Source organism: Vanacampus margaritifer, chromosome 12 (genome assembly GCF_051991255.1).
Source record: "Vanacampus margaritifer isolate UIUO_Vmar chromosome 12, RoL_Vmar_1.0, whole genome shotgun sequence".
NCBI lineage: Eukaryota > Metazoa > Chordata > Actinopteri > Syngnathiformes > Syngnathidae > Vanacampus > Vanacampus margaritifer.
This window is the reverse complement of record NC_135443.1, coordinates 15932692-15958363: the sequence shown is the minus strand read 5'-3', so window position 1 is coordinate 15958363 and position 25672 is coordinate 15932692. Positions and strand designations below refer to the sequence as shown.

General features: G+C 38.6%; 2 protein-coding genes and 1 long non-coding RNA gene across 4 annotated transcripts in view; 2 read left to right on the top strand and 1 right to left on the bottom strand.

Annotated features, from left to right (window-relative positions):
- Positions 1-6964, top strand: part of LOC144061943 (uncharacterized) — a 127797-nt gene extending 120833 nt beyond the window's left edge. The window contains exon 50 of the mRNA XM_077582896.1: positions 1773-6964. Within this exon, the coding sequence (XP_077439022.1) occupies positions 1773-1951 (179 nt within the window). The 3' untranslated portion in view covers positions 1952-6964. The remainder of the gene's footprint in view (positions 1-1772) is intronic.
- A 106-nt stretch (positions 6965-7070) lies between these two features.
- Positions 7071-24817, bottom strand: col9a1b (collagen, type IX, alpha 1b). Of its 2 annotated transcripts, XM_077582066.1 has the most exons (33): positions 24800-24817; positions 21898-21918; positions 21280-21333; positions 21164-21199; positions 20994-21056; positions 19781-19834; positions 19432-19467; positions 19331-19354; positions 19185-19238; positions 17752-17805; positions 17621-17653; positions 17484-17540; positions 17210-17263; positions 16090-16143; positions 15945-15998; positions 15353-15406; positions 14503-14556; positions 14367-14420; positions 14248-14301; positions 14113-14166; positions 13625-13669; positions 13474-13527; positions 13327-13380; positions 13178-13231; positions 11833-11904; positions 11618-11653; positions 11488-11532; positions 11351-11383; positions 11116-11262; positions 10341-10395; positions 9356-9544; positions 7979-8056; positions 7071-7900 (listed from the first exon to the last, which is right to left on the bottom strand). In XM_077582066.1, exons 1-33 carry the CDS (start codon positions 24800-24802, stop codon positions 7713-7715), a joined length of 1971 nt encoding a protein of 656 aa, XP_077438192.1. In that variant the 5' UTR covers positions 24803-24817; the 3' UTR covers positions 7071-7712. The 2 variants fall into 2 exon arrangements, with proteins under 2 accessions (XP_077438192.1, XP_077438191.1); XM_077582065.1 differs by lacking the exons at positions 21898-21918; positions 24800-24817 and adding an exon at positions 21969-22360.
- On the top strand, positions 15324-16191 carry LOC144061522 (uncharacterized). Its single transcript, XR_013296200.1, has 3 exons — positions 15324-15430; positions 15959-16023; positions 16148-16191. It is a non-coding gene; the product is annotated as an uncharacterized LOC144061522 (long non-coding RNA).
- Positions 24818-25672: the final 855 nt, after the last annotated feature.

Below are 25672 nucleotides of genomic sequence, written 5' to 3'. Positions count from 1 at the left end.
GGAATTGTGGGTGTTATAACTTGAGCATGTTTGGTTTGATTACTGAGAAAAAAGCAATGACATCATCGATTAGTTGAAGCCGACTCAACTCTAACATCACCTTAGCGTTGACTACAAACAATTTGAAGTCGTTCAACCGCTTGTTCGCATCCATGTGGGTGGCATAAAGAATTTTATTGCAGAAAAAAAAAAAGAATTTTATTGCACCAGGGAAATGCTTCCCGATGATGATAAACACTTTCAAGGTTTCACTAGCTATGCCGTAGTCTCACATGGCTTAATGCAGTACTTCAGAGGTGTATTTTTCCCTGATGTTTTGTTTGAATTACAAATCGTATGACCTCAGGGGTGTTCCACTGTATGTGTAAATACTGTAGTGTGAAGTGCCTTATGATGTCCTCATGGTGCTCTACCGAAGCGCTACAATAACCACATTTCAGCTTTAAATCAGCAGTCCTAGTAGTCGCCTACACTGTCCGCCTGGTTCAGGCACACATTTGCGTGAATGGTGACAGGATAACAAGCGCAGAGCTGCAGACAGTTTGGTGCAAGCTGTTAGGCAGGAGATGGATGGGCGGGGGTGATGAAAAGGCCAAGTTGTGTTTTCGGTGGGGAGGATGCAGCAAGATGTGTGATTCTTGTTTTGTGCTAACTCGCCGTGATTTGATGTGAGCGGCCTGCTTATGATGGATGCTATAATTGAAGGTTTACGCAGGGGGGAAAAACAACCAGACCTTGTGTGAATGTGTCGTCTATGTAGGCTACTGTATGTATTACAGAATACAAAGAGCTGTTTGGATTACATTTTCACAACACCGTGTTGCTTAGTAACATGGGATATGAATATCAGCTTTTCTTATTAGAGTGTGGAAATGTTTTTCCTGTCATGCCTGCAGCTGGCATTTAGACAAATGGATCCATATAAAGATAATACTTTGATTGAAACAGACGAATGGCTTTTCATAAATGCTAACCAAGATGAAATGGCAAAAGCTTGTTGCTAGCCGTGGTATCTGCTCGGCATGGGCCGATTACCGGTTTGACGATATACCGTGGGTTCAATAACTGCTAATACTGGCTGTCAATGGTGACGGTGTAGAGGGGACATCTAAGCAGTGTGCAATATGATTGGCTACTTGCAGAGTTGAGTAAACAACAAGAAAGAAAAGAAAGACAACATAAGTAGCCCACGAGTCTGTTCTAAAATTATCTGACCAGTGATGGGACACTGTGACTTACTAAAAATAATTTGTCATATCATTCTTTTTTTGTTAATTTGTTCATTTATTTCAGGCACCAATCAACAAATTATCAATTTTTCCAAACAATACTCAACTAAACCTAGCCTGAAAAGGAGTGGGAGGAAGAAAAACCTATTTATTTATTTAAATTAAACATGAAAAGCATTTCTTCTGTACCAAATATTCTATATTTTCTTGATTAAATGGTTTGGTGAATGAATGAACGAATGAATGAAATAGATTGTGTTTAATTGAGAAAAATGCAGTTTTTATTAACCCATTATTTAGAGATCTAATGTTTATACCGCGTGATATTTTATCCCACGGTTATCATATCGTCAAAATTTGATATCGGCCCATGTCTAGACTAACTCGAAGCTTAGCTGCACACTTGTGACAGGCAGTTACACTTCTTATCCTTAACTTAATACTGCATGTTCTGTGTGGGAACTTTAATAATGAATCAAGCTTAAAATTTTGAGGTTCCAGTGTATTCAACAACTCTCCCTCCTTTTTTTCCTCTTTGTCAAGGCCTGCCCGGGGCAACTTCTCAGGGTCCTCCTGGCTCTCCGGGGCCCCGTGGACCTACAGGGACGTGTGACCCCAGCGACTGTCAACCACGTGAGCCCGTTGCGGCATCCAGCCATCTTGCTCCGAGCTCACTAGTGAAGCCAGACACTGTCCGCAGCAGGAAAAGAGGGACAGCGTGATTGGTGTCCTGCATTGGGTCTACCCCAACACTCGGATACAGTAGGGGCCTTTTTTGTGACATTGCTAATGGGCTTGTTTTGAATGCAAAATCATTTTTTTGCAAAGCTGTACTTTTGGGTTAGGTCTTGTTTTTACCCGCCCCTCTTCCCTGCTGTGATGTAATGCATTCCTTGTCAACTCTCATTACGTCTCTCAAGGCCGTGAAATGACTTTGTTTAGTCACTTTCAGCCCCGTCGGAATAACGTGATCTTAATTATTTGTTTGCCTCCTTAATTGACACGCCTTGCACCCGTCTGTTCTCATTCAGATAAGCAGTCGCGCTCGTAGAAGGTACACCACGCATGTGTTTGCGTGTGTTTTCGAAAGACGACGAAGAATGAGATTAGCTGAATGTTTGTTTCATGTGCGCCTTTGAGAGAATTAGGAGCCCTTTACTTCTGTCAACTACGCGGCGGTCTTCGTGTTGAGCCGTCGCCCTGTGGAACTCCTTGTTATCAGACTACTGCAGAGCCTGTGGGTGACCTATCGCATTTAAATAATAGTCCGATAATAGAAGTGTGTTTGAGAGAGAGAGAGAGAGAGAGAGAGAGAGAGAGAGAGAGAGAGAGAGAGAGCAAACATTTAAAACAAAAATTCCCCTTGAAACAGAATCCAGCGCCTTATGTAGAACCAAAGTGCATCCACTGTGTCTGATATAAAATTATTTATTTTTGTGGCGAGATCTTAAAGAATGTATTAAAAGAGCTCTTTTTTTCTGGAATGTGGATTAACCCATTTTTGTATGTGTGGGGATATCTGTGGTTAATTATAAAGTGATTTGCATCGTGCATGATAATCATTTTAAGAAAGAAACTAAATATGAATATGTCTTCCCATTTACTGGTACAACATCAGTCTTTAAATAGCTTTGCCATAGCAACTGGCTAAAGAAAAAACAAACAAGGGAAAACACATTGAGGGCAGATTGATATACATGAAAATAATTTGCTGTCCTTTGTTTAAAATATTTCATGAGGATTATAATCTCACTTTACGTTAAAAGGAGACTCAGAACTCAAAGTAGAAATAAATTTAAAAAAACGTTATTTTAGTAAAATTATAGATTCATTCTCATAATATGATGACTTAATTCTCATAACTTTTTTGTAATCATTTTTCCATTCTGTTACAGCGCTTTTCTCGTAAACTTTTGACTATAAACATTGCATAATATTGCAATTTAATCAATTCAACACTTGATTTAAAATGACTGTATTGTGATAATTTTATTTATTTATTTACAGTGTCCCTAGCGCTCCTTCATACACTTTAATCCTTCTCTTGCCTTTACTGTATGTGTAAATACTAGGATAATGAGTGATGAGTCTTTTTTGCATGTGCATTTTGTTTCTGGCTAATGGGGCTTGTAATGGGACCTGATGATGTAATTACACAAGCAAGTTATCATTTTAACGACGTGTTAAGGTTCTCAGTCGTATATGATTAGAAAGGTTGCTGCTTTGTGTGCCTTAGTTGATTTAAAGTGTTGTGTTGTGTTTACATGGTGTTTGCAGATGATGATTCCTCTGGTGTATTTCTATATTTTTGCTTTTCAACTGCGCCAAAGTAACCTCTGCACACAATTTGTTTGTGAATTATACGCATCTCTACTTGACATGTTGACACTATATATATATATATATATATATATATATATATATATATATATATATATATAGTGTTCCCTCATTTCTTGCAGGTGTTACGTTCCAAAAACTACAGATAATGGAAATCCGGGTTAATTTTATTTTTCATTAATTATATATATATATATATATATGTATATATATATATATATATATTTACAAACCCTATTCCCCAAAAATTGAGACACTATACAAATTGAATAGAACATAGAGAACAGGTCAAAAGTTTAAAGTGAGAAAATGTATAATTTTAAGGGAAAACTATGTTGATTTCAAATTCCATGGTGTCAACAAATCTAAAAAAAAGTCAGGACAAGGCCATTTTCACCACTGTGAGGCATCCCCTCTTCCTTTTACAAAAGTCTGCAAACGTCTGCGGATCGAGAAGATTGTTCCAGATTCTCTGAATCTTTGGATGATGTTATTCATTGTAGATGATGATTACTTCAACCTTTTTGCAATTTTTCGCTGGTAAACACCTTTCTGATATTTCTCCACTATCTTTCGGCACAACATTGGAGGAATTGGTGATTGTCTACCCATCTTCACTTCTGAGAGACAGTGCCACTCCGAGAAGCTCTTTTTATACTCCAATCAAGTTGCCAATGGACCTCATTAGTGGTAACTGGTCTTCCAGCTGTTTTTTCCAGCCTCTTATTGCTACCTGTCCCAACTTTTTTTAGATTTGTTGGCACCATGAAATTGATATATTTTCTCAGTTTAAACTTTTGACCTGTCATCTATGTTCTATTCTGAACAAAATATTGAAATTTGGCACTTATTCACAATTTGTATAGTGTCCCAACTTTTTGGGAATTGGCTTTGTATTATATATGTTTTTTTGTTTTGGTATGATTTTTAGTTTATTATTAATGCTTTTTCATTCATCATAATATATGTTCATTTTTCATTCACAGTCATTTTTTCCATTAAAGTATTTTTTATTTACTTATTATACAATGCACATTATATTATTTTTTGGTTATTCTAAATGTTTTTTTGTTCATACTATATATTTTTTAATTTATTATATATGTTTTAAGGCTAACACCTCACCACACACTTTATACGCGCACTTTTCTTGATAGGCGTTAACATTTTCTCACATACTGTATCTCTTATTTCAACACAGTAGGCCTATACACTCTCAGTGTTCAAACCTGTTTGGATTTTAAAATAATAACAATAATAATAACAATAAAATGGATTTCTCATTGAGAAATTTATTTGAGGAAAAAAAATATAACGGCGACCGATCCATTTTTTCCGCCCGCTTTTTTTTTTTCCTTAAAAAAATTAATAAAAATAGTAATTAAAAAAAACACACACACAACAACAACAACAACAAAACAGCGGTTAGAAATGACACTAATTTTAATGACGATGATACGGAGCTGCAAATTTTTGACCGGGAGGCTCGGGAGCCAGTCTGGCGGTCTAGGTATGACAAACTTGTCGGAAGTCGATCCGCAGCTCATACGCAGCCGGTGTAATACGTACAAGCTGGAAATGGAAACAAATCGGCGGAGCGGATCCACAGTGCACTTGCATGCGGTGTAATCTAGGGGCGAGCCATGGGGCGGTGGCGGACGCACGAGTGTTTCAGGGCATAAAATTGGAAAACTGTCGGGCCTCTATCTCCAGGTAGCAAATACACCGTTAGAAAGGTCTTGTCGAGACGAATCCGAAGATGCCCGTATGTCACTGGTAGGACGTAGGACTGGGGAGATACGGGCGGCCAAAGAACTCCAGAACACCGAGGATTTTCAAAACGTTACCCCGGCGGTTGACATCCCAGGTAAAAATCCGTCGTTTGTTGGCCCATTATCTCTTAATTTTAATGATGAAGATACGAGGCATGACACGTAAACCCATTTTGACCGGGACCGCATCGCCACGGTGCCCCCAAAACTCCATTCGATCCCTCGTGGCCCGCCCCCAAAATTGCACGCTGAAATAAATCCGTGAAACAGCGAGGCCGCGAAAAATGAACCCACGAGAAATGAGGGAACTAATATATATATATATATATTTATTTATTTATATATATATATATATATATATATGTGATACACATGGGGTATATCAGATGTCAAGTAAAGGTCATTATAACCACATTGTTTCCCCACCCTTCCATTTTGTCCTTCGGTGCTAAATGTTCACGCCACTCTTTGAGGAAATACGACAAACACTTCCATTATTTGTTTTGTTTTTGTTTTAATTGGGTGCTGCTGGAAAGAAAGTTGAACTCAAAGGCTTTAATTTCAAATATGTCTTGTTATGTTTAATATTGTACAAGCATTGTGACTGTGAGTTTCTAACTGGAATTCACATTTTGTGATCATGTTTCTTCTTTCTTCCAAGTCTCACTTCAAAGAGCATCACATCCTACACAAAATGTGTATTTTTTTGTTCTTAAAGCATGCTTGTTTGGTCATCAACTGGGTTGCATCTTTTTTAAGCATTTTTCATTCATGAGTCTACAGAGCCCCCTGCTGGAATATAGTGAAAGTGTTCAATGTAGGAGAAGGACTTTGGGCAAGAGCCCTTCTATTGGCTTGTGGTTTTGTCATCATGTTCTTCTTAATGGGCTCCCCTGTGAGACAATAAAGCTGACCTTGATCGAATTCTGATGGCATGAAAAGTAATCTGAACTTCTTGTTTTTTCCTCTGTTATACTGATGAGAGCTTCTCGTGTGTGTACACTTAATATTCATGTGACTTGAATTTAGCTGAGATAACGAGGGAGGACTGAAAAGTGGCTCCTGATGTCACAGCTCACTTCACCAGCATTTCAGTGCACATCTATTTAACTGTAAGTAGAGCGCAAACACAAAGGCGTGTATTTGTTGTTGCATCATTTATCGGAAACGCTGGCTTCATTTCAATCAACTGCTTATCTTCTTGTCATGTTGGTTTTTTTTTACTTTTTCATCCCCCACATGTAAAGTTATCCTGTAAACACTTATGTCATGTAATCTTGTGAATAAACTTGTAATGAGGGGAGTATGGATCAGCATATCAGCATGCTCTCTCAGATTAAAAATGTCTGCCTGCTGCTCTCCCAGAAACTCTGTTTATAAGCTGGTGTCGTACTGAGTGTCCTTTTGTCCTCATTTTTGTTTGCTTCGATATCTACCTCACTCTGTTCGACACGTGATTAGCTATTTGGGAAAACTTGTGATGTTTTCACACTAAATCGTGTGTGTTTAATTTGTATGTGCTTATCATGAGCTGAATTTCTCTCTGGCATGTTTTTTTTTTCAACATTTTCTTGATCTGAACTGACATCTGCCTTACTTGTGTGCAATAAACGTTATACAGTGCTTTATTTGTGACAGTGTTCATTTCATGAACTAAGCAGAGCTAAACTAAAAGGAGCTTTATAAAACACATTAACACAATGTCCAGTTTTGAAGGGATTTTTTTTTAATGAATCTTCAATTAATAGCCAAAAATTAGCATACAGAATAAATAAACACAGTTTTGTGTGTTGTTTTTTTATTTGTTACATTAATGACCATTGCGCTCATCATTATTAAAATATACTGTTGTCGTCCTGTACAATGAGGCAAAAATGTCACATCAGTTTGTTTTGTAGGAAAATAGTTAACCACAACTCAAACTCTTTTTTTGTTTTTACAGATTTACAACAAACACTGAAGTCAGTGTGACACCCTCTGTCCTTTTTATTTCTAACTGCAAAGACTTTCTTTAGAGTCATAAAAAAAAATTATTTTGTCTTTGATAAATTACCACATACAACACAAAAACGCACTTCCTGATCCGGATTTATTTGTGAGGAAATGGAGGGGTTTTTTTTTACTTGAGGAGGAAAGTGAGGTGAACAATCAGGACACCTTGCTGGGAATATAAAAACATCAATCCGGGTAGACAATAAGAACACGTGGTAGATTTTGGCAACACATAAAAATTGTGTGTTTTTATGGAGGCGGGCACCTTGTGGCGGAGCTTTTCAAGACAAGACTAGAGGTTAATGGAGGGAAGGCACCACAAACCCCTGAGATGAAACATGTTCTAATCCAATAGTCTCTGTCTCTCCCAGAGTGGCTTTTAGTTCCTTGGAGGTCCCTTCACCTCCGGCTGAGCGCCCGGTGACAGGTTGCAAGAAGATGGGTCGCAGTAACCATTAGGACCAGCTGGACCGGGAGGTCCAGGTACACCGGGCTGTCCTGGAAGACCCGGAGGTCCCCTCTGCCCATCGCGGCCGTCCTGACCATAACCAGGTTTGCCAGCCTCACCTACAGGTACATGTGTTTTTCGTGTTAGCCTCCACATAGCCTGTAATATTTAAGTGTGAAAATGTAACGTTTACTCACCAGGGAGTCCTGGAGGTCCTTGCTGACCTTTGGATCCTCGCACTGTGGGACCGCGGGAGCCTCTGTCGCCCATTTCGCCTGCATGCGACAAACATTATAACGATGATGCCAAACTACTTACCAGCTTCGAGCTAGATACAAAGCACTATTTATTTATTTTTTAATTCACTAAACCAATTTGCTGCTTTTTGCTATGGAACTATGTTGAAGTGATGCGAGGAACTTTATTTAAACAGACAATTTACCTATCTAATAGGGTATATGCCACGGAGGAGGCGGGACCCCCCGTCCACAGTCTTACATCATCCTTTATTAACCAGGAAGTAGCCTAGTGCTCACTATTTATTAACAAATAAAGCAAATACAGTATACCATCTTTTTTTTTTCCAGTTTTGTTAAAAAATTGTGGTTTCTCGTTTTGAAATGTGTACTTGAAATGCATACTGCAGAATGTAAAATTAGTAAGACTCCATCAACTTAAGCTGACCTTTGTGAACCCGGATATCGCCTTTAACTAACGTGGATGAATGGACAAACAAGGCTCAAAAGTATTTTCAAAATTATTATTATTATATTATTTTTTTGTGCTGGGGTTGGCATTTGAGTCTCAGAGGAACTTGGACCCGACGCTAGAATGGAAAATGGTACAGTCCTGCATACCATAATTTAAAAAAAAAAGAAAGTTTTATTAATGTTAAAGAATTGTGTTTTCTCTTTTAAATATGTGCCCTAGAATTTAAAAATAGCGGTACTCCATGAACTTAAGCCAACCTTTGTGAACCAGGAAGTAGCCTTTTAGCTAACACATGGATGGACAAACTCTCTGCTCTAAACTACAAGTATTTTCACGGATCCCCCCAACCCCCAAGAGGGCATTTGAGTGTAATAGGAACTAGGAACCAACCCTAGAATTAAAAACAAACAAACAAATTGTACAGTTCTGCCAGTCCTGCTAGTCCTACAGTCCATTAAACAGGAAGTAACCTTTTTGAAAGTTATCAATACTCAAATACAAATACAGCGCGCTGTCATTTGTTTTTTGTTTGTTTGTTTCACTTTTAGTAGATTTTCTCTTTGTGTCATATGAGTCCAAATGCAGCGTTTTCACTCGCCCCAAGACAATTAATAAATGTGGTACGGTCTCGCTGTTTAACGTAATAGTCCTCAAACCAGGACGTAAACTGCAAGCAAGAGGGCACTCAAAAATGTTTTTCACTTGCAAGTTGCATCTTATTTTCTCTTTTTGCTAGTCAAGTTGCAATGGGACCATTTTCTCCACCCTAATTAAAAATGGTTTGGCGGCCTGCTGCTCAGCAGACAAATGAACATAATTGCTTAATTACATTTCATCTTGGTAGAAGTTTGCACTCTAGTTACCTTTGTGTCCTTTTGCTCCAAGTTGCCCTGGAGGGCCTTTGAGCCCAGGAAGGCCTCTTGTTCCTCCCTGTCCTGGGAAGCCATTGTCTCCTGGAGCTCCAGCAGGGCCCGGGAGTCCGGGTTTGCCAGGTAAGCCGACCGCACCAGACTCTGGTCTTCTCAAACTAGCAGCCAACTGGGCCAGTTGTTCTATTGGAGTGAAAATCATGAAAGAATTAAACCAGCGAGTTCATGACAGGCACTGTTGTTTTTGTTGGCAGTAAGCCTCATGAAGATGTTCTCGACACTCTTGTGGGTTCAATTTAGAGTGAAGCAGGGACTAAAGTTATGGAAATTCTTAAAACTTCTCCTGCCTTTCAACAAAACCCTCAGTAAATTCAACAGAGAAGAGACTCTACTTTTTAATACAACAATGAGCCACAGAAAATGTATGTTCACGGTGCAAATGATCCAATATTAATCTCCTGTGATTCTGTGCTGCCTGATATCTTGCACTTCCCTGGGTCTTGCTGAAAATTCATGCAGTGCATGCAGCCTGACTGTTCTTTTTAAACATTGCCTTCCCTGGCACTGACTCTCTGTGCTCTAAGCGGAGGAGTGGAGGTCTGCTGGAGGTGTAATTAATTTTTCAGCAGCTCGGCTATAAAAAAGTAATGACTCTAGGAGATGAGTTTGGAAGACACAAGAGCAAAAGAATAAAGAGAACAGAGGTTGCATCTTCCGCTGGAGCATTTCTTCCGAGGCGAACAAGGAGATCTTTCATCCATCAAATAAACAAAGACTGAAGCTTATTTCATGTTTTGCTTATGAGCCCTTCTCTTTCCTCTGTGTGAACTGTGTAGCATTGAGCAAGCGTTCTGATCAATGAGAGAGCAGAAGGCCAGCGCTACGCTAGGTGAGCGAGTGTAAGCAAGCATTGCGGCCGAGATTCAAGTCATAAATGAGGCACAAGGGGATGATGAATGGGGTCATCACTTCTTCTTACCTTGCATGACTCGCATGCAGACCTGCCTGATGTGCTGGTCGCTCGGTTCTTTACCCTGAAACACAAACAGTAGCAGAGGGATGCAAGACACTAGAACACTTCACCATCCCAGTTTGAGCAAAGATTTTCTTTCCGATTTGTAGTTTATCACCATGATTGCATTTAAGGACTTTTCAGAGAAGGGAAATGAATGGCTTTTGTTCATCTCTAAATGGAATTTTTTTTCTTGTCATGTCAATGAGGGGTCACTGGTTCCACAACCTGAACCACACTTTTACCAACCTTTCTCAGTAACATTGAAAACCCAAATCCACATTAAAAATTGAGCCTAAGCCTACTGGAATTGACAACATTGACACAGTCAAACCTCAAAACTGTCTTCTTGAGAGAGAAATAAATCAAGAAAAATACCAGTGACTCTCAAAGGGGCATTTCTTTTAGTAGTTCAATTAAAACTGTACTACAGTGGATTTCTTTGAATTTTAAAATATTTTTTAAAATGTTTTTTGTGTTATTGAATCTATAGCAGCGTTTATTGATGACTCCCCCATCCATCAATTATATTCCAATTTTCGCTATTGGGGATTCACTGTACAATATAAATGAGTTTCCTTTCTCCAAGATGTCAACAATATTCCAATGTATCAAGATAGATTTTTGATTTTATTCAAAATGCCAACAATAAATGCAGAGTTTTCCCTTTTCATTGTACTCATAAAGATGAAATGATGAACTGTAGCTACTTTTTAAGGAGAGTGTACTATACTCTACCTACCGCAGGACCTTGTGTTCCTCTGGTGCCGGGTGGACCTCTGTTCCCCTGCATGCCTCGTGGTCCAGGTGTGCCAGGCGGACCCTCAATTCCGGGCTGGCCTCGACCTCCCTCTGGACCTCTTCTGCCAGGCTCGCCGGGGTTTCCATTCTTGACAAGTAAAACATAGCCGAGCCATTGAATTAAGCAGTTATCAGCATATTCAAAGAAATGCCAAAACAATAAAACTGTGACACACCTCTCCCTTTGCGCCACCTTCTCCAGGTTCCCCCTTCAAAACAAGCGATATATCATCAAATATAGAAACACCATGCATTGTATTTTCTTGGGATTTTGCAGTGAAAATAATTTGTTTATATTTGCATAAGAACGTACATTATCTCCTCTCTCTCCAGGGTTGCCTTCATCACCTTGTGGACCCTGAAAAAATGTGTAATCATTTTTTGGGGTTAAGTATCATTATACCGCATACATGAAATAATCATTTCATATGAGGATTTCATACCTGCTCTCCCTTGGGCCCTCCTTCTCCCCGCTCGCCCTGTAATCAAGAAGACAAATGAGCATTGCTGCAGGTGTGTGTGTGTGTGTGTGTGTGCGTATGAGTGCATATGTGTGCGTATGTATGTGCGCATTAGTCCTCAGCATAGGGAGCTCTGTGTTGAGTAATAATCATCCAAACAATCGTCTTTCTGAGATGGACTGTGATGATTTTCTTACCCTTTCTCCTTTCACTCCAGGAACGCCAGGAGGGCCCGGAACACCAGATAGACCAGGATCACCTTTGGGTCCCTATCATAAACCCACAAGTACATTTTAAAGTTGTTGTTGTTGTTGTTGTTTTTAAGAGAATGTAAATATAGTAGTTGATGGTTAAAAATAAAAGTGGGTCTATGTATGCTTCTAAAATTAGATAGCAAGACATAATAATACATAATTGGATAAGAAACTAAAGCCTGTAACCCACAGAGAGAGTGAACATTGATTATAATTTGTGCACGTTTTAACTTGTACATTTAAACCCGTATCCCACTGAGGGTCAAACATTTGCGGCGCTATAGCGAATGTTGATTTCACATCAGGATTCGTCAGGGTTCATTCAAGTTCACCAAATGTTTGCCGAGAGTTTTCATGGTCTTTCTTGTCACAAGGAATTTTTTAACATGCAACAAGAAAGACCATTAAAACTCAAGGCAAACATTTAGCAAACGTTTGTAAACTTGAACGAACCCTGATGTGAAATCAACATTCACTATAGCGCCTCAAATGTTTGACCCTCAGTGGGATACGGGTTTAAATGTACAAGTTAAAAGATGTGCACAAATTATCCCAAATAAAAATTATCTATTATTTACATTATTTAAGATGTAAAAAAAAATCTGATAATAAATTTATTATAAAAATGTTTTTAAATGAAATAGGTGCCTTAATTATATATATTTTTTATTAAATGGATGTCTTAATTTTTACTTTAACCTCATGTTTCTAAAAAATGAGAGGAAACCAGAGTATCTGCACTGAAATGTAAGCAAAAACAATTAAAAGTACTTCTGCAATGCAGGAATTGTTGTGAAAACTTTCATTAGCATTATATGCTGAGCATTAATTATTTACAAGAGTGCATACAATGTCTTCCGGTGGCTCATGTCGTGAACTTTTAGCGCAGTTAATAACGCATGGCAGCCTATCTTCAGTTTGTCTCTTATTTGATCTCTGCGGCACTGTGAGGAATGTCAGGAGAACAGTGGACCCTTTCAGCCTGTTCTCCCCTCTCTGTGAAAGTAGACCTCAAGTGAGATCCTCTCGATGATACCAATGTCTGCTAGGAAACAACCGCCAGGAAGAAACCTTCTCAGGCTTTATTTGTTTAAAAGCTACAGGATCTGACATTGTAATATGTTGAATAAAATAATTCAATTATCCCCAATATGCCCGGTGGTATCTCACTGGGTTCAACAAAATAAATTACATGAAATTGAATACTATCAATAGCCTCTAAATGTTTTCAATAAAATAGTATGAAATAAACGCTTCTATATAATAGCTGTATTAGCAAATATCTTACCCTGGAACCAGACTTGCCAAGTGGACCCACTGGGCCTTTTTCTCCCGTGTCTCCCTACAAACAAAGAGGCGGATTCACAATAATGAAGGAGGTCCTTTGACTTTTAATCTAATTAAAACTATTAAAATGAAACCAGGATGAATACTCACGGGTTCACCGATGGGTCCAGCGACTCCAACCTCACCTTGTTCCCCGCGCTCACCCTATACAGAAAAAGGTCAGAGTTGTTTTGTGTTTCGTATCTGTCAGGTCAATATAATACAAGTCATGCTGGATAACAACTTGGCGTGCTATACCATTTTCCCGGTTGAACCCATTGTTCCAGGCAAGCCTGTTTGACCGAAATCTCCCTAAAGTGTAAAAAGCAGTTCAAATGTGACAAATTTAATTTAGAAAACAAATGCAAGAAAAAACACTTTGTATATAATTGTGAATCAAACCAGCAACCTTTGAGCCACTCTGTCCTTTCGGTCCAGGTGAGCCAGGCAAACCCTAAAACACACAGAATAAGATCCCAAAAACATCTTCAAAAGGAAATTCGCCTCACTGTTTCCACACACATGGATAAAGAATATTTGTCTGAGCTATTGGCCCAAATAAAGCGGCTTAAAAACGTCTTGATCACAGCGCCCTCGAGGTTTAATTTGGGTGACGACTTTAACACCGACACAATCTTGGCTAAACAGTGTCACAGTCGAGTTGAGTCCCATTAGTGCCTTTCATTAAGCTCCTCACACATTAGAGGGCGGGAAAAGCGCTGCTCGCACACTTGTGCCCGGGAGAACGTAATTACTGTCTCGTAGCGTATGTGTGTGTGCCTGTGTGTGTGTTTAATACCATGTTTCTTTTGGATGGCTAAGATCACAAATGATATAATACAACAGAATTATCACAGGGAGAAGTTGGCGTTTTAACTCTTTGGGGGTCAAACTTACAGAAAGTCCCTGAGGGCCGACCTCTCCAGGAAGTCCATTCTTTCCAATTCCTCCCTGGAGGGAAAACAAACAATGAGGAAGGTCCGATTGTAACACATGCTTTATGGTGATAATACGCAAGAGTTGGAGTGCTACCTTTGTTCCCGGCATGCCTGGAATACCCTCACGGCCATCTACACCTGGTAAACCCTGGTGGGAATGGTAAAATAAGCCACAATAAATGGAACCTTGTTTGAAAAAATAATCATACTCACAGAGTCTCCTTTGGGACCTGGCAGACCTGTGATGCCTCTTGGCCCTTGTAAACCCTGAACAACAAAACCTTCTGTCAGATTGTTCAAACCAACCTTATTTAAAGACTGTAAGGTTGCTGATGATGTGCCAACGTACCAGTTCACCTTTAGGCCCAAGCTCACCCATCACACCTCGTTGGCCTTGATCACCCTGAAATCGTATAGTAATGTCCAGTATTGGGTAATCGTAGCACAATACAAAAGTAATGCAAGTACAGCAATTGGCACTTTTTAGCCATGAGGCAGTGATGTTAGACATGACATTGTAATTCAATTTCGGTAATATTATAATAGTGTAACCCTTTCCGTCCCTGGTCTGTAGTTGTTTAGGTGAGAGTAACTTAAAAAGAAACTGACAGGGTAACAGTTTAGAGACAGTATTGTTCATGCAAGGCAAGGTAAGTTGGTGTGAAAACTATGCAACAACTTGTTGACAGACAAAGGCCTCTCTACGAGGCATCTTTAATTTTTGAATTCCAAGAGAATGATACCATTTGTGGCTGGGGTGTGCCTCCAACTTGGAAGCTAAATAGTTTGGGTTTCCACACCAATTTAGGCCGATGCAGTCCTAACCAAGTTGATAAAGCCTACTCAGATGAAAAACATCTTTTAGGGCAAACAGAGCAGTCCAGTTGCGATCAATTGAGAATTGCCTTGAGAATTACCAGTGTTGTTACTTTTTGTTAGTAACCTGCCCTGTCTCGACTGATTATGTCATATGCAAGACTGTGGACATATTGGAACATGTAATATAAAAAGTGTAAAATTAAGGAATATGTGGAATACCATGGACTACAGATGCAAATTAGTAACTGTTGCTAGAATCAAAAGGGCATTATGTGCCTTGCATTGTACACTGGAGTCTACCAGAACCTCTAATCAATTAACTATTTAACAGATCAGTCTTTGTACATTTTGTGTCCATATTGTCTCTTTTAAACACGTACAGATGCACCACCAACACCCTGAGGACCTGGATCTCCATCAGGACCTCGAGCCCCCTGTCAGACAGCAAAATATGAAAGGTTACACATTTTGTGATTGTTCAACTTAAACTAAAATAAAAACGGATTGGTCAAAATTAACCAAAATTGGGTCAAAAAGGGTCAGACCCAACTTTGTGGGTAATTTATTTAACCTCAAAAATGGGTTTCTTTGCGGGTTATTCATTTTTTTAACCAACATTTTAGGTTAAATAAGATTTGGGGTCTTTTCATTTTTATACACAATTCAATTGGGTCCCAAAAAGTTAACTCACAAATCAACCCAAACAATTGGGTTGCTTTGTGGGTTATTCATTTAATTTGACCAGACTTTTGGGGTTTATTTTTGACACATTTCAATTCGGTAATTCAATTTACACAAAAAGTTGGGTCAAATGAATAACCCACAAAGCAACCCAAAAATTGTGTTGTTTTGTGGGTTATTAATTAAATTTACTTAAAAACTTGGTCCGGTACATTTTTTTATCCAATTTGGGTTATTTTTGACCCAGCTGGTTTTAGAGTGTAAATATTACAGAAGAGAAAAAACACTAACCCTCTCTCCCTTAGTTCCCATCATTCCTGTGGCACCACGGATGCCCTGGGCACCCTGGAATAACACACAGAGACAACGGGTGAGTGAAATAAAAGCGGGCATGACCACAACACACACTCAAAGCAACATAAATAGTCAATCTCACCGTCGGCCCTTGTGTGCCGACCTCCCCTTGACCCCCTTGCTCTCCTTCCTCCCCCTAGGAGCAAACACAACAACACAAACAACATCAGCAGCAAAACATAAAAAGTCACACCAGTGATGATGCCTCTCGGTTGCACAAAGACTGGGGATCGTGTGAATGTGAAAACAAGAACAGTAATTCTGTTTTAAATTTTTGTTAAGCTGATTATTTAACTCTAATTTGTTGCCCCGCTTAGCTAATTACAAATAAATAATGTGCTGACTCTGCACTAGATACGGAGGAAAGCTTTCGGGGGTTTCAAGCACCACAGATTTTGTGTAATTAAAAAGGCAATTTGTTCTTTTAATTACGGGTAATAGAAGTGGCTATTGAAAGACGTAAACAACACAGAGCGGATAATGAACCAATGCACAACAACAAACAAGTGAATGTCATGAAACAAATCAGCATGTTTCTACATCACAATGCAGATGAATGATCAGTTCTAAAGGGAAAACATTCATTTTCTTCTACTGGCAACTTCAGAAAGAGTGAATAGCTAAACTTATCATCTACCTTTGTTTGCATGATAAATGGTTATAAATATGTTTCCAGAGGCCTCTAGCTTTGTATGGAGCGTTTATAGTCCACTTAGTGAAGCATATTGTGAACTGTAGACCTGAACAAGATGGAAACTGTCCCAGCTTATCGTGCGGTCATTTTATTGTTACCAGCAAATGGTTCTGCATAAGCAGGCAAAAGGTCCCTGAAATGGCTCCACTTTAGTCAGTGACAGACAACATCATTGTGAGGTTGATGGTGAATCATATCCTGCACACACAGAGATCACCTCATTTCCATTTTTATAGTGTATGAACGCATTACAGGGGAGAAGGGCTGCTTGAACATCATTTCAAATAAATCACGCTGGCTGCGTCGCGAGCTTTCAGAGGCATTACACGAGCGTGTCTGGCCTCTTTCTGACAAAGAGCAGCGCAAAATATGCTTGCCTCACACTGTGGAGTGAGATTTTCCTAACAGGAGGGTTCAGACATAATCTGTTAGGGAATGTGTGCGGCATTTATGCGCCTAAATCTCACTGGGATGAATCACCTGCATGGAATATTTGAACAATGTATACCTTGTGCCCTTGTTTGCCTGGTATCCCTGCTTCACCTTTTACACCTTTGTGGCCCTGGGGAAAAAAGCACAGAGGAAAAGCAATTACTGCAGACTTTTAATTTTAGAAAACCTAGAAAGTAATCCTTTTCCATGACAGTCTGGTAAAAATAGATTTAACATATAGAGAGTATACAGTACTGTATATTTGAGGTGACTAGTGGAGGCCCCATTTTTAAAGTTAGGGTCATTGCCCCTCTGCTATCATAGACACAAGATTCTTGTCTTTAAATCACCTTCATGCCAGGAAGGCCAGGATGTCCAGAGGTTCCGGGCGGACATGAGTTGGGACACTAAACAGCAGCAGAAAAATCATCAATTTGAAAACTTCACAAAATTTAAATATCTTTCTTTTCATTTTGACTGGTTTTACCAGGTCGGCGCTGCCCAGCATCCCAGTTGTCCCCTGCAACAAAAGAGAAATGTTTAATACTTAGAAGACACGACTCATCTAAACGGTTCATCTCAATCTTTTTGAGGGTTCAAATTAAAGAGGCCACTTACTCTGGGGCCTGTTGGTCCACGAGGTCCTTGCGGCCCTCTCACACCCATCGGCCCCTGTTGTCAACAAATGTGTACAAAGTCAGATCTGACAATTTATATACATCAATTTAATCCCGGTTCTGCTTCTATTTGTCTAATGTGCCAGTGTCACTTAATTGCTGTTTTGTGGTTTCTAACTATCTTAGTTTTATTGTTGTTTCTCCTGTGTTTTGCATTGCCCAGAAGGCCATCTATATATGGATAACAAAAAAGCTAAGTAAACAATAAGGTGTTGTTAATCATGCACACATTGTATGGATTGTTCAATTTATTTGCATCATGGCGATGCAACCCTTCTTTTTTTTTTTACAATCATATATTGCATGTGCCCCCACTAGTCTAAAACGGAATTCTGAATAATATTGAGTGTGCGGAATATGAATTAAGCAGCAAATCCAACCATCTCAGAGAACGGCCATTTTGCCACTTGCTGTCAACTGAAAGTGACATCACAGTTGCTCAGGGTTCAGGTAGGGACCAATCTCGGCTCAGTTTCAGAAATTGGTCATTACCTTTGCCCTGAGCAATTGTGATGTCACTTTCAGTTGAGCGCAAGTGTCAAAATGGTTGCCCCCTGAGATTGATAAAAATTGAAGTAAAAATGGATTGATTTTAGCTAGGGTTGTCAATTGAATGCATTAATTAGATTAATTAATTATGCTGCAAATTAACACGTTAATTTATGCCGTTGACGCTAGAAGTCCCATAGCCAAGCCATTTGGCTTTTCTACATAGAAAGTGTCTTAGTTAGTTTTAGTTAGTTTAGAACAAAGACTATTAACAAGAACACAGTGATTTGTATCTTGTGTAAAAAAAATAAATAAATAAAAAAAATAAAAATCCTGTAATGTCCTACAATTGAAATTCTTTATTTGGGCACTTTTAGCAGATATGAGATTAAAATTGATTAATTGGATTGATTAATTGGATTAATTAATTACAATTCATGTAATTAATTAAAAAAATAATTAATCACAATACCGTATTTAGTGGAGGCACATATAACATATTATTGTAAAGATCATTTTTGAGTTGTCTTCCCCTTAAAAATGGCATGAATGGCATTCTGATGCAAACAATGATAGCCAAAGGGTAACATCATCTGCAATAAAATGAGTTAAATGAGGAGAATTTTTTTTTTTTTACTAGGAACTAAACCTTCTATAAAAAATGTGAGAAGGGCTTTAAAATGCAAATACAGTTAATATGTTCTGTGTTATGAGGGGTACTACAGTATATTACGTTGCAATCATTTGATTATAATGATGGAAGATTATCACATCACCTGGTACATGGCTACAAAGATGTTTAAAAGCACTTTTAAAGTCGAACATGAACTGACTTTCACTTTTCATGAATTAACAATGGCTAATTAAAACACTTTCTGTACTCACTGGTAGTCCTGTTTTTCCCAATTCGCCCGGAAGTCCTCCTGGTCCAGGTGGCCCCTGTTCAGAATCAAACCAGATGGAGATTAAATTTGTTTTCATGTAAAAACATGCAAACAAGTAATACTAATAAAATATGCCAAACAACTTACAGGGGGTCCATCTGACCCGACACCCTGAGGAGAAATATACAGTGTGATGAGTGATTCATGCAGTTTGATGGACGCATATTTGGAGATGATGCTTAACTCACAGCAGCTCCACGAGGTCCAACTGTTCCGGGTTCTCCCTAGAAACAATAAGAGCTATATTAAATAAATGGATAGATCCAAACACGTTTTGTGTTGTTTTTGCAAATGATCTATGTGAGGCTAAATAGTCATCACATGACTGGGCCGGCCGGGCACACTTGACCCAGCAATGTTTGTACTAATGAGGAGCGATGCCGGGTTTTGCCTCCCCACGGAGATTACACAGAGGACTTGCAGGATTAGGTCTCATTTGTCAGAAGGAATTTATGCATAGAATGGCAAAAGAGCAGACAGCAGCTTGGCACCGTTTCCCGGACGTTCTCTGAGGTGAGGGGCTCATTAGTCACTTACTTTCTGTCCGGGGGGACCGTCAGGCCCGGGCTCTCCGATAGGGCCGGTCAAACCCTGCAGAGAGCACATTCAGTCAGGATTAGCTCACGTTGTCATGTGCTTGTTAAATGAGCCAGTATCTTTCCTCTAGCAATATTTCAATATTCAAAATTAGATCACTATAATGTTACATCATCATAAATTTCACCTTGTGGGAGGAGCCCTGGTCATAAAAGGGATTAACCACCCCCTACCGGCTGTTACATTATATAATACGGTGCAGTTTGGAGCAATAATTTAATCCCCAGTTTCACTCAAATCCGAAGAAATTTAAAGACGCACACTGGAGTAAAATTTAGAGGAGGAAGGAGTCAGCAGTGGGCCAAGAGGGCAAACCACTCAGACTGCAGACAGCAGAGAGCGACATTCCTTTGGCTCATTTCAAACAAGGAATCATTCCACACTCCTTTGTGGCTTCTCCGTGGGAGATACAGATTGGATTTGGACCACAGAGATACTTTTGTTTTTAAACTGCCATCGAGTCGATGCACAAATTAATTAGCATGTTTCATAAAGGTTTCTTTTGGGGATTTCTGTCACCGGTCAATTAAAGTACAGTACTGTAAAGCACCACCACTACCTTTCACCATCAGATAATATACATCAATGTCAATCTAATCAATTAAGCTTTTACAGAGGTGTGTTCCAGAAACTTTACACTTTATTGCCTTATTATTGTGTATTTTTTTAAGATAATATTAACTTTATTATGCACAGTCTTAAGGATGGCCCAAATGTCACAACATATATTCTAAGGAAAACACCAAATAGCCTACTAATATGATAGAGATTGCACATTTATTTATTTTTTCTAATTGCATTCTAATAAACAAATTCGTAAATAATGACTGTTCGGGTCAAAATGTTTTAACAATATTACAAGTTCGTGTTGAGAAGATTTTTGCAGAACATAGTAACTATTAGTTTGTTTGTTTTTTTTAAAGGATAAGTATACTCATGCCCCAGTGTGGACAATATACAGTAGCTGTAGTTGACGTCCTGTCTACTAATATTTTCATATTTTTGCAAACACCTAATCATTTTACAGTCCCCTGCCTGGATTAACAGCAAATGCAACATATGCGCTACTAAAGTAAGTCCAATAATACAAAAAATGCTAATATGCTTGAAATATGAATACAGAAAAGCATTCATACAAACATAGATTATTTACATCATTTCCAGGAATTCCGGGCAATCCAGAAGATCCAACCCTACCAGACTCTCCATCAGGTCCCTGCAAATGATAATTTCACACAAACATTTGGGAAATATGCCTACAATAAAATAATTATTATTACTATACAATTAAAAGGGGATATCAAAATCTAAAAGTATAGTTACAGCAAGGCCAGTTGGGCCATCTGATCCTCTGTCACCCTAAAGAAATAATAATAATAATAAATATAGAGTCGCAAATATAGTAAAACCAAAAACCATTACTGCACTCAAGAACTCACATCAATGCCATCAATTCCTGGTACACCTGCAGGTCCAGGAGGTCCTTGTTCCCTCTGGATAGGGAAAAACACAGTAGCACATAACCGTTTAAAAATATTTAATTATTTTTCATGTGATTTGTGGTTTGTTTGTTTGTTTGAGTAAAAATGAGAGCTACGCCCAGGGAAAAAGTGTGCCCTCAACCCACATCAAACATAAATCTACATAATGATTTGAGAATGCATTTGAGCTTCATTAACCATATTGGGTAACTTAGAACACTGTGGGTTATTGATAATAAAAATTTAAAAATATAGCAAAAGAATTTGTGCCAAAAATAATTGCACTGTGTTGTACTCACTCTGTGTTGAACATTATTTAAAATAAATACATTGTTGGAAAAAAAAAGTCAAACTGTAGTCATTAAAATTCAATAATCAGTGAATTACATAAGTGAGATTTTACTTCAACAAGTACAGTATAAAGCGTTACCTTTTTACCCAAAGGAATCCAGACATAAGTCACTCAAATACAATTTTGCATGTGTAATATCCTCACAACATTTGAAGAAAAAAAACACTAATTTGCATACTTGAATAACAGCCATATGTCTGAACATTGTGTAGGAAAGCACTCACCTGTACTACTGTCACATCAGTCTATAGAGAGAAACAAAGAGAGAGGAATGAGGGTCCCAAATAAGACTTACTTGAGCTGAGCAAAATAGAGCAAAGTGCAGGAGCAGCCCCAGGAGAGACCCTTGATAGCCGGGGGCCCGAGCCATGATTACCCGTGGGCTGGAAAGGTAACAGTTGTAAGTCCTTTTCTGTGGGATTTGTTGGGATGGAAGAAGCCCCAGACAAAACAACCCCGCTGGACCCCTCTCGGCTATCTAGAGACCCTCAGAGGGCCCGTGGCCATCCCGAGCTCATAAATATTCATGTTGTGTCATGTTTATTCATGTTGTGTCAGGTGAAAGGCGGGAAACAAAAGGGAGTGGTCACAAAGACTAAACCAATAGGCATGACCAGCTGTTTTTTTATGATTCCCGATTTGTTTAAAGTAAAAAGGAGGTGTAAGCTTTTTATCATCTTATACATGTCATAGGTCACATGTCCCAAAATGCATGCAATGTGGGGGACTTTTCTATGTCAAGGCAAGACTGTTTTATTTTATTTCTATAGCACATTTCATACACAAGAAAACAGTATGCACATTTTTGATAACTATCACATGACTTGAAACAGTCCGTTTTTTTTTAATGTGATTTATTCATTTATTATTTATTATTTATTATAGCAGGCCTTTCTCTCTGCTCTCGCCACATCACAAGGGATCAGCTCCAACTTTGAAAGATAAAATAAAGTATAACTAGCACATTCACATCAGAATTCACTACAATCAGGGAACTGAAATATGGAACTGTTTATTATTATTATTATTATTATTATTGTTGTTGTTGTTATTATTATTGATGTTGTTGTTGTCATTGAATAATTCTGTAGTTCTTTTGATTGTTTTTTTTTTTCATCATGTCCACTAGAGGGCACTATTTGTTGTTCTTTCGAATTGTGTCAAGGAAGGCACATCTTAAGAAAAAAATACATTTTGCTGTGTTGTGGGTGTTGCAGCACTTCATGGTACAACAAGTACGTCTACAACTCCTGTAAATAGAACTTGCAACAATCTTTACGCATTTATCAGTGCTGGTCGAACTGTAGCTCTTAGGATTTACAGATGTATTAGGGCCACCACTAGCTTTCTTTATTTGATCAGCTTTTTAGCAGTCACTTTGCTATAATATGGGATTGGTTCCAAGGTACATTTCACTGCATGCATAGCAAGTACATATTTATAGCTTTCAATATGGCAAATCAGCATCTAGTGCTGGGGTCACCAACGTGGTGACCGAGGGCACCAGGTCGCCCGCAAGGAACACAAACTGGTAGCCCTCTGCATTAATATGTACCCATGAAGTAGCTCCTAATTTCAAAAATGTTGATGAGCCCTTGCACCTATTTTGTCTTTTTTTCCCCCAAAATGTTCTGTGGTTTCTGATTGTTCTGACTGAAAATGAATTCTAGATGATACAATTGTGTTGATTAGCAATTATTGAAAGTCAGTTATTATGATTAATGTAATATCATGGTGTACAGTACATTAAATGTTCAGAACTCTGTACTGGGTGAAATGTTGTTGTAGTTTACATTTTAACCTGTAGATAGCGCTGCTGACCAAAAGAAAACAACACTAGTGCAGCAGAAACGCCATACAGTACTTGGTGTTGATACTGAAGTTAAAAAAACGGGTTCTATTTGACAGGCAATTTGTTGTGGAGATGATCCTGAGAACTTTTTGGCAGCGCCTCTTCTTGCCAGCTCTGATGTTCAAAATAGAACTGGGGTGTGATGTAAAATCCTGCAGGAGCAAAGGGGTAGTTCTATCAAATTGTCATCAGCCAACATGGAGCAACAAAAAAAAATATTCGTATTATAGTATTTCAAAGTCAATAAAATATCTGAGCCTTACCTATTAGCTGATTAGGGTTGTAAGCTTTTTAATTAATGTGTGTGCGATAGAACTTTCTTATCTTGAAATTGAACAACTCAAGAAGGGCTGCTCATTTTGCATGTAAATAAATACATACATAACCTCTCCAAATTACAAATCACAATTTGACACATTGATTCTAATCTCAAAGGTTTGTACCAGGCAGTGCCACTTGATTTTTACTGTTTGGGAGCATTTTTGTTTTATTGTTTTACTTTTGTCCATGGAACAACTATTGACACTAACCGTACCCCTTTTTATGACTGTGTACATGTACGTATGAGAAGTTATTTTGCTTATTGTAGACTCAAAAGAAAAACAATAACAGCAATCAGTCTGTTAGTTGTCACAGTGTGTAGAGGTAATAATAGCTGAGAGTTTGCAAAGCTGCACCAATTGCTGCTTGAATAAATATTTGGCCACCTCTTTCCGTTTTCTCTTTCACGTGTAAGCTCTACATTTGTCTACTTGTGCACACTTGGGCAGGACGTTTAGCTCTTTATCAAATTTGGAATGGATATCTGACAGAATCGTTATGTTTTGTAGTGCCAGCATTCCGATAAAGGTCTGATATTTTTTAGCTGTAGGATTTGTTGCTAGACTAAACAAGCCTGGATTTCTCTGTGTAGACGCCAACATTGCATGTGCCATGAAATATACATAAGTGCAACAGTATGTACAGAAGGAAGATGACATAACGTCAAATGCAGATGGAGTCGCTATGGTTACATAAAGTGCTGTATATAAAAATAATTCCTTAGCTGTGAAGGTCCGCACAGCATGAGTGTTAACAGTGTGATGTCACCTCATTTGCAATAGTGTAGCTACACCACTGTGAAATGTGTCAAAGGATCACAAGCGATTAACATTTGTAATCGGTCAGGCGGTATGCTACTGCAAATTGGCATATACTGTATCCTGAACTTTGTGGCAACATGCAGTATAGGCAGAGGATGAAAAGGTACACGAGTCTAATGTCCATGCTCTCACCATTTAGCTGCAGTATGTGCAGCACTTAGTTTCATTCTGCGAATGGATTCCAGTGCAGAAATATTGTGGGATGACACAGCAGCAACACAGAGTGTACAGAAGGATATTTCTGGAGAAGAAAACAAACATGAACACAATGTGTGAACTACATAATCTTATAGCAATACAGTTTGGTCCCAGGCTTATTTTCATTTTTGGACTCCGCCCATATCTTAGTGTGGTCTGGCAATGATGAGTCTTATGTTGTTCAGAGTTTAGAGGGTGTTGCGTCCCTGTGCAGGAGTGAGAAACTTCAAGTCCCCAAGATAGGGTTTTGCTTGACCCTTTACTTCCAGGGTGTGAGTGAATATTTTTCACATTTACATTCTTAGGGTTGGGAGCCAAATTGGTACATTTATATTGGCCGGTGCACTGTGGGAATCAAATGCTGTCAGGTAAGGCATCAAGCAGGCACATCATTTCAATAATTGGATTCGAAAAATAATTTCTGCTATGTTTTGTTTAATCAAAGTTATGGCAATACATGTACAGAATTGTTGTAATACTAGATTTGTAGTTTGGTCAATGCATTACAAAGTATTTATAGTTGTAAAAAAACAACAACAAAAAACTCCAATCCGTACCAAAAACATTCATTCTTGCATCGCTAACTACAAATGTCTTTTTTTTGTATGTGTGTGTGCAGTTTTAACTTGTCTTGACTCTAAATTAATTGAGCATTTATTATACATGTAATGACTCTTAGCTAGCAAGCAATCTACAGCTTATCTATCTAACTGGCTAACTAGCTATCAGTCCTAGGCAAAGTATGGCCGGTGGGCTGCATAGAGGCAACTCTGTTCTTTAATCTGACCCACCGAGGTTTTACATGAT

Bases quoted from the DNA above. Each gene is read 5' to 3' on its own strand.
- col9a1b (XM_077582065.1), bottom strand. From the start codon at position 22,043: ATGGCTCGGGCCCCCGGCTATCAAGGGTCTCTCCTGGGGCTGCTCCTG. The intron at 16,144-17,209 runs GTATACATTGTT...GTTTGCTCCTAG, and splicing joins CAGGCAAACAAGGGCACAAG to GGGGAGGAAGGAGAGCAAGG. The intron at 10,396-11,115 runs GTAGGTAGAGTA...TTTGTGTTTCAG, and splicing joins GAGGAACACAAGGTCCTGCG to GGTAAAGAACCGAGCGACCA.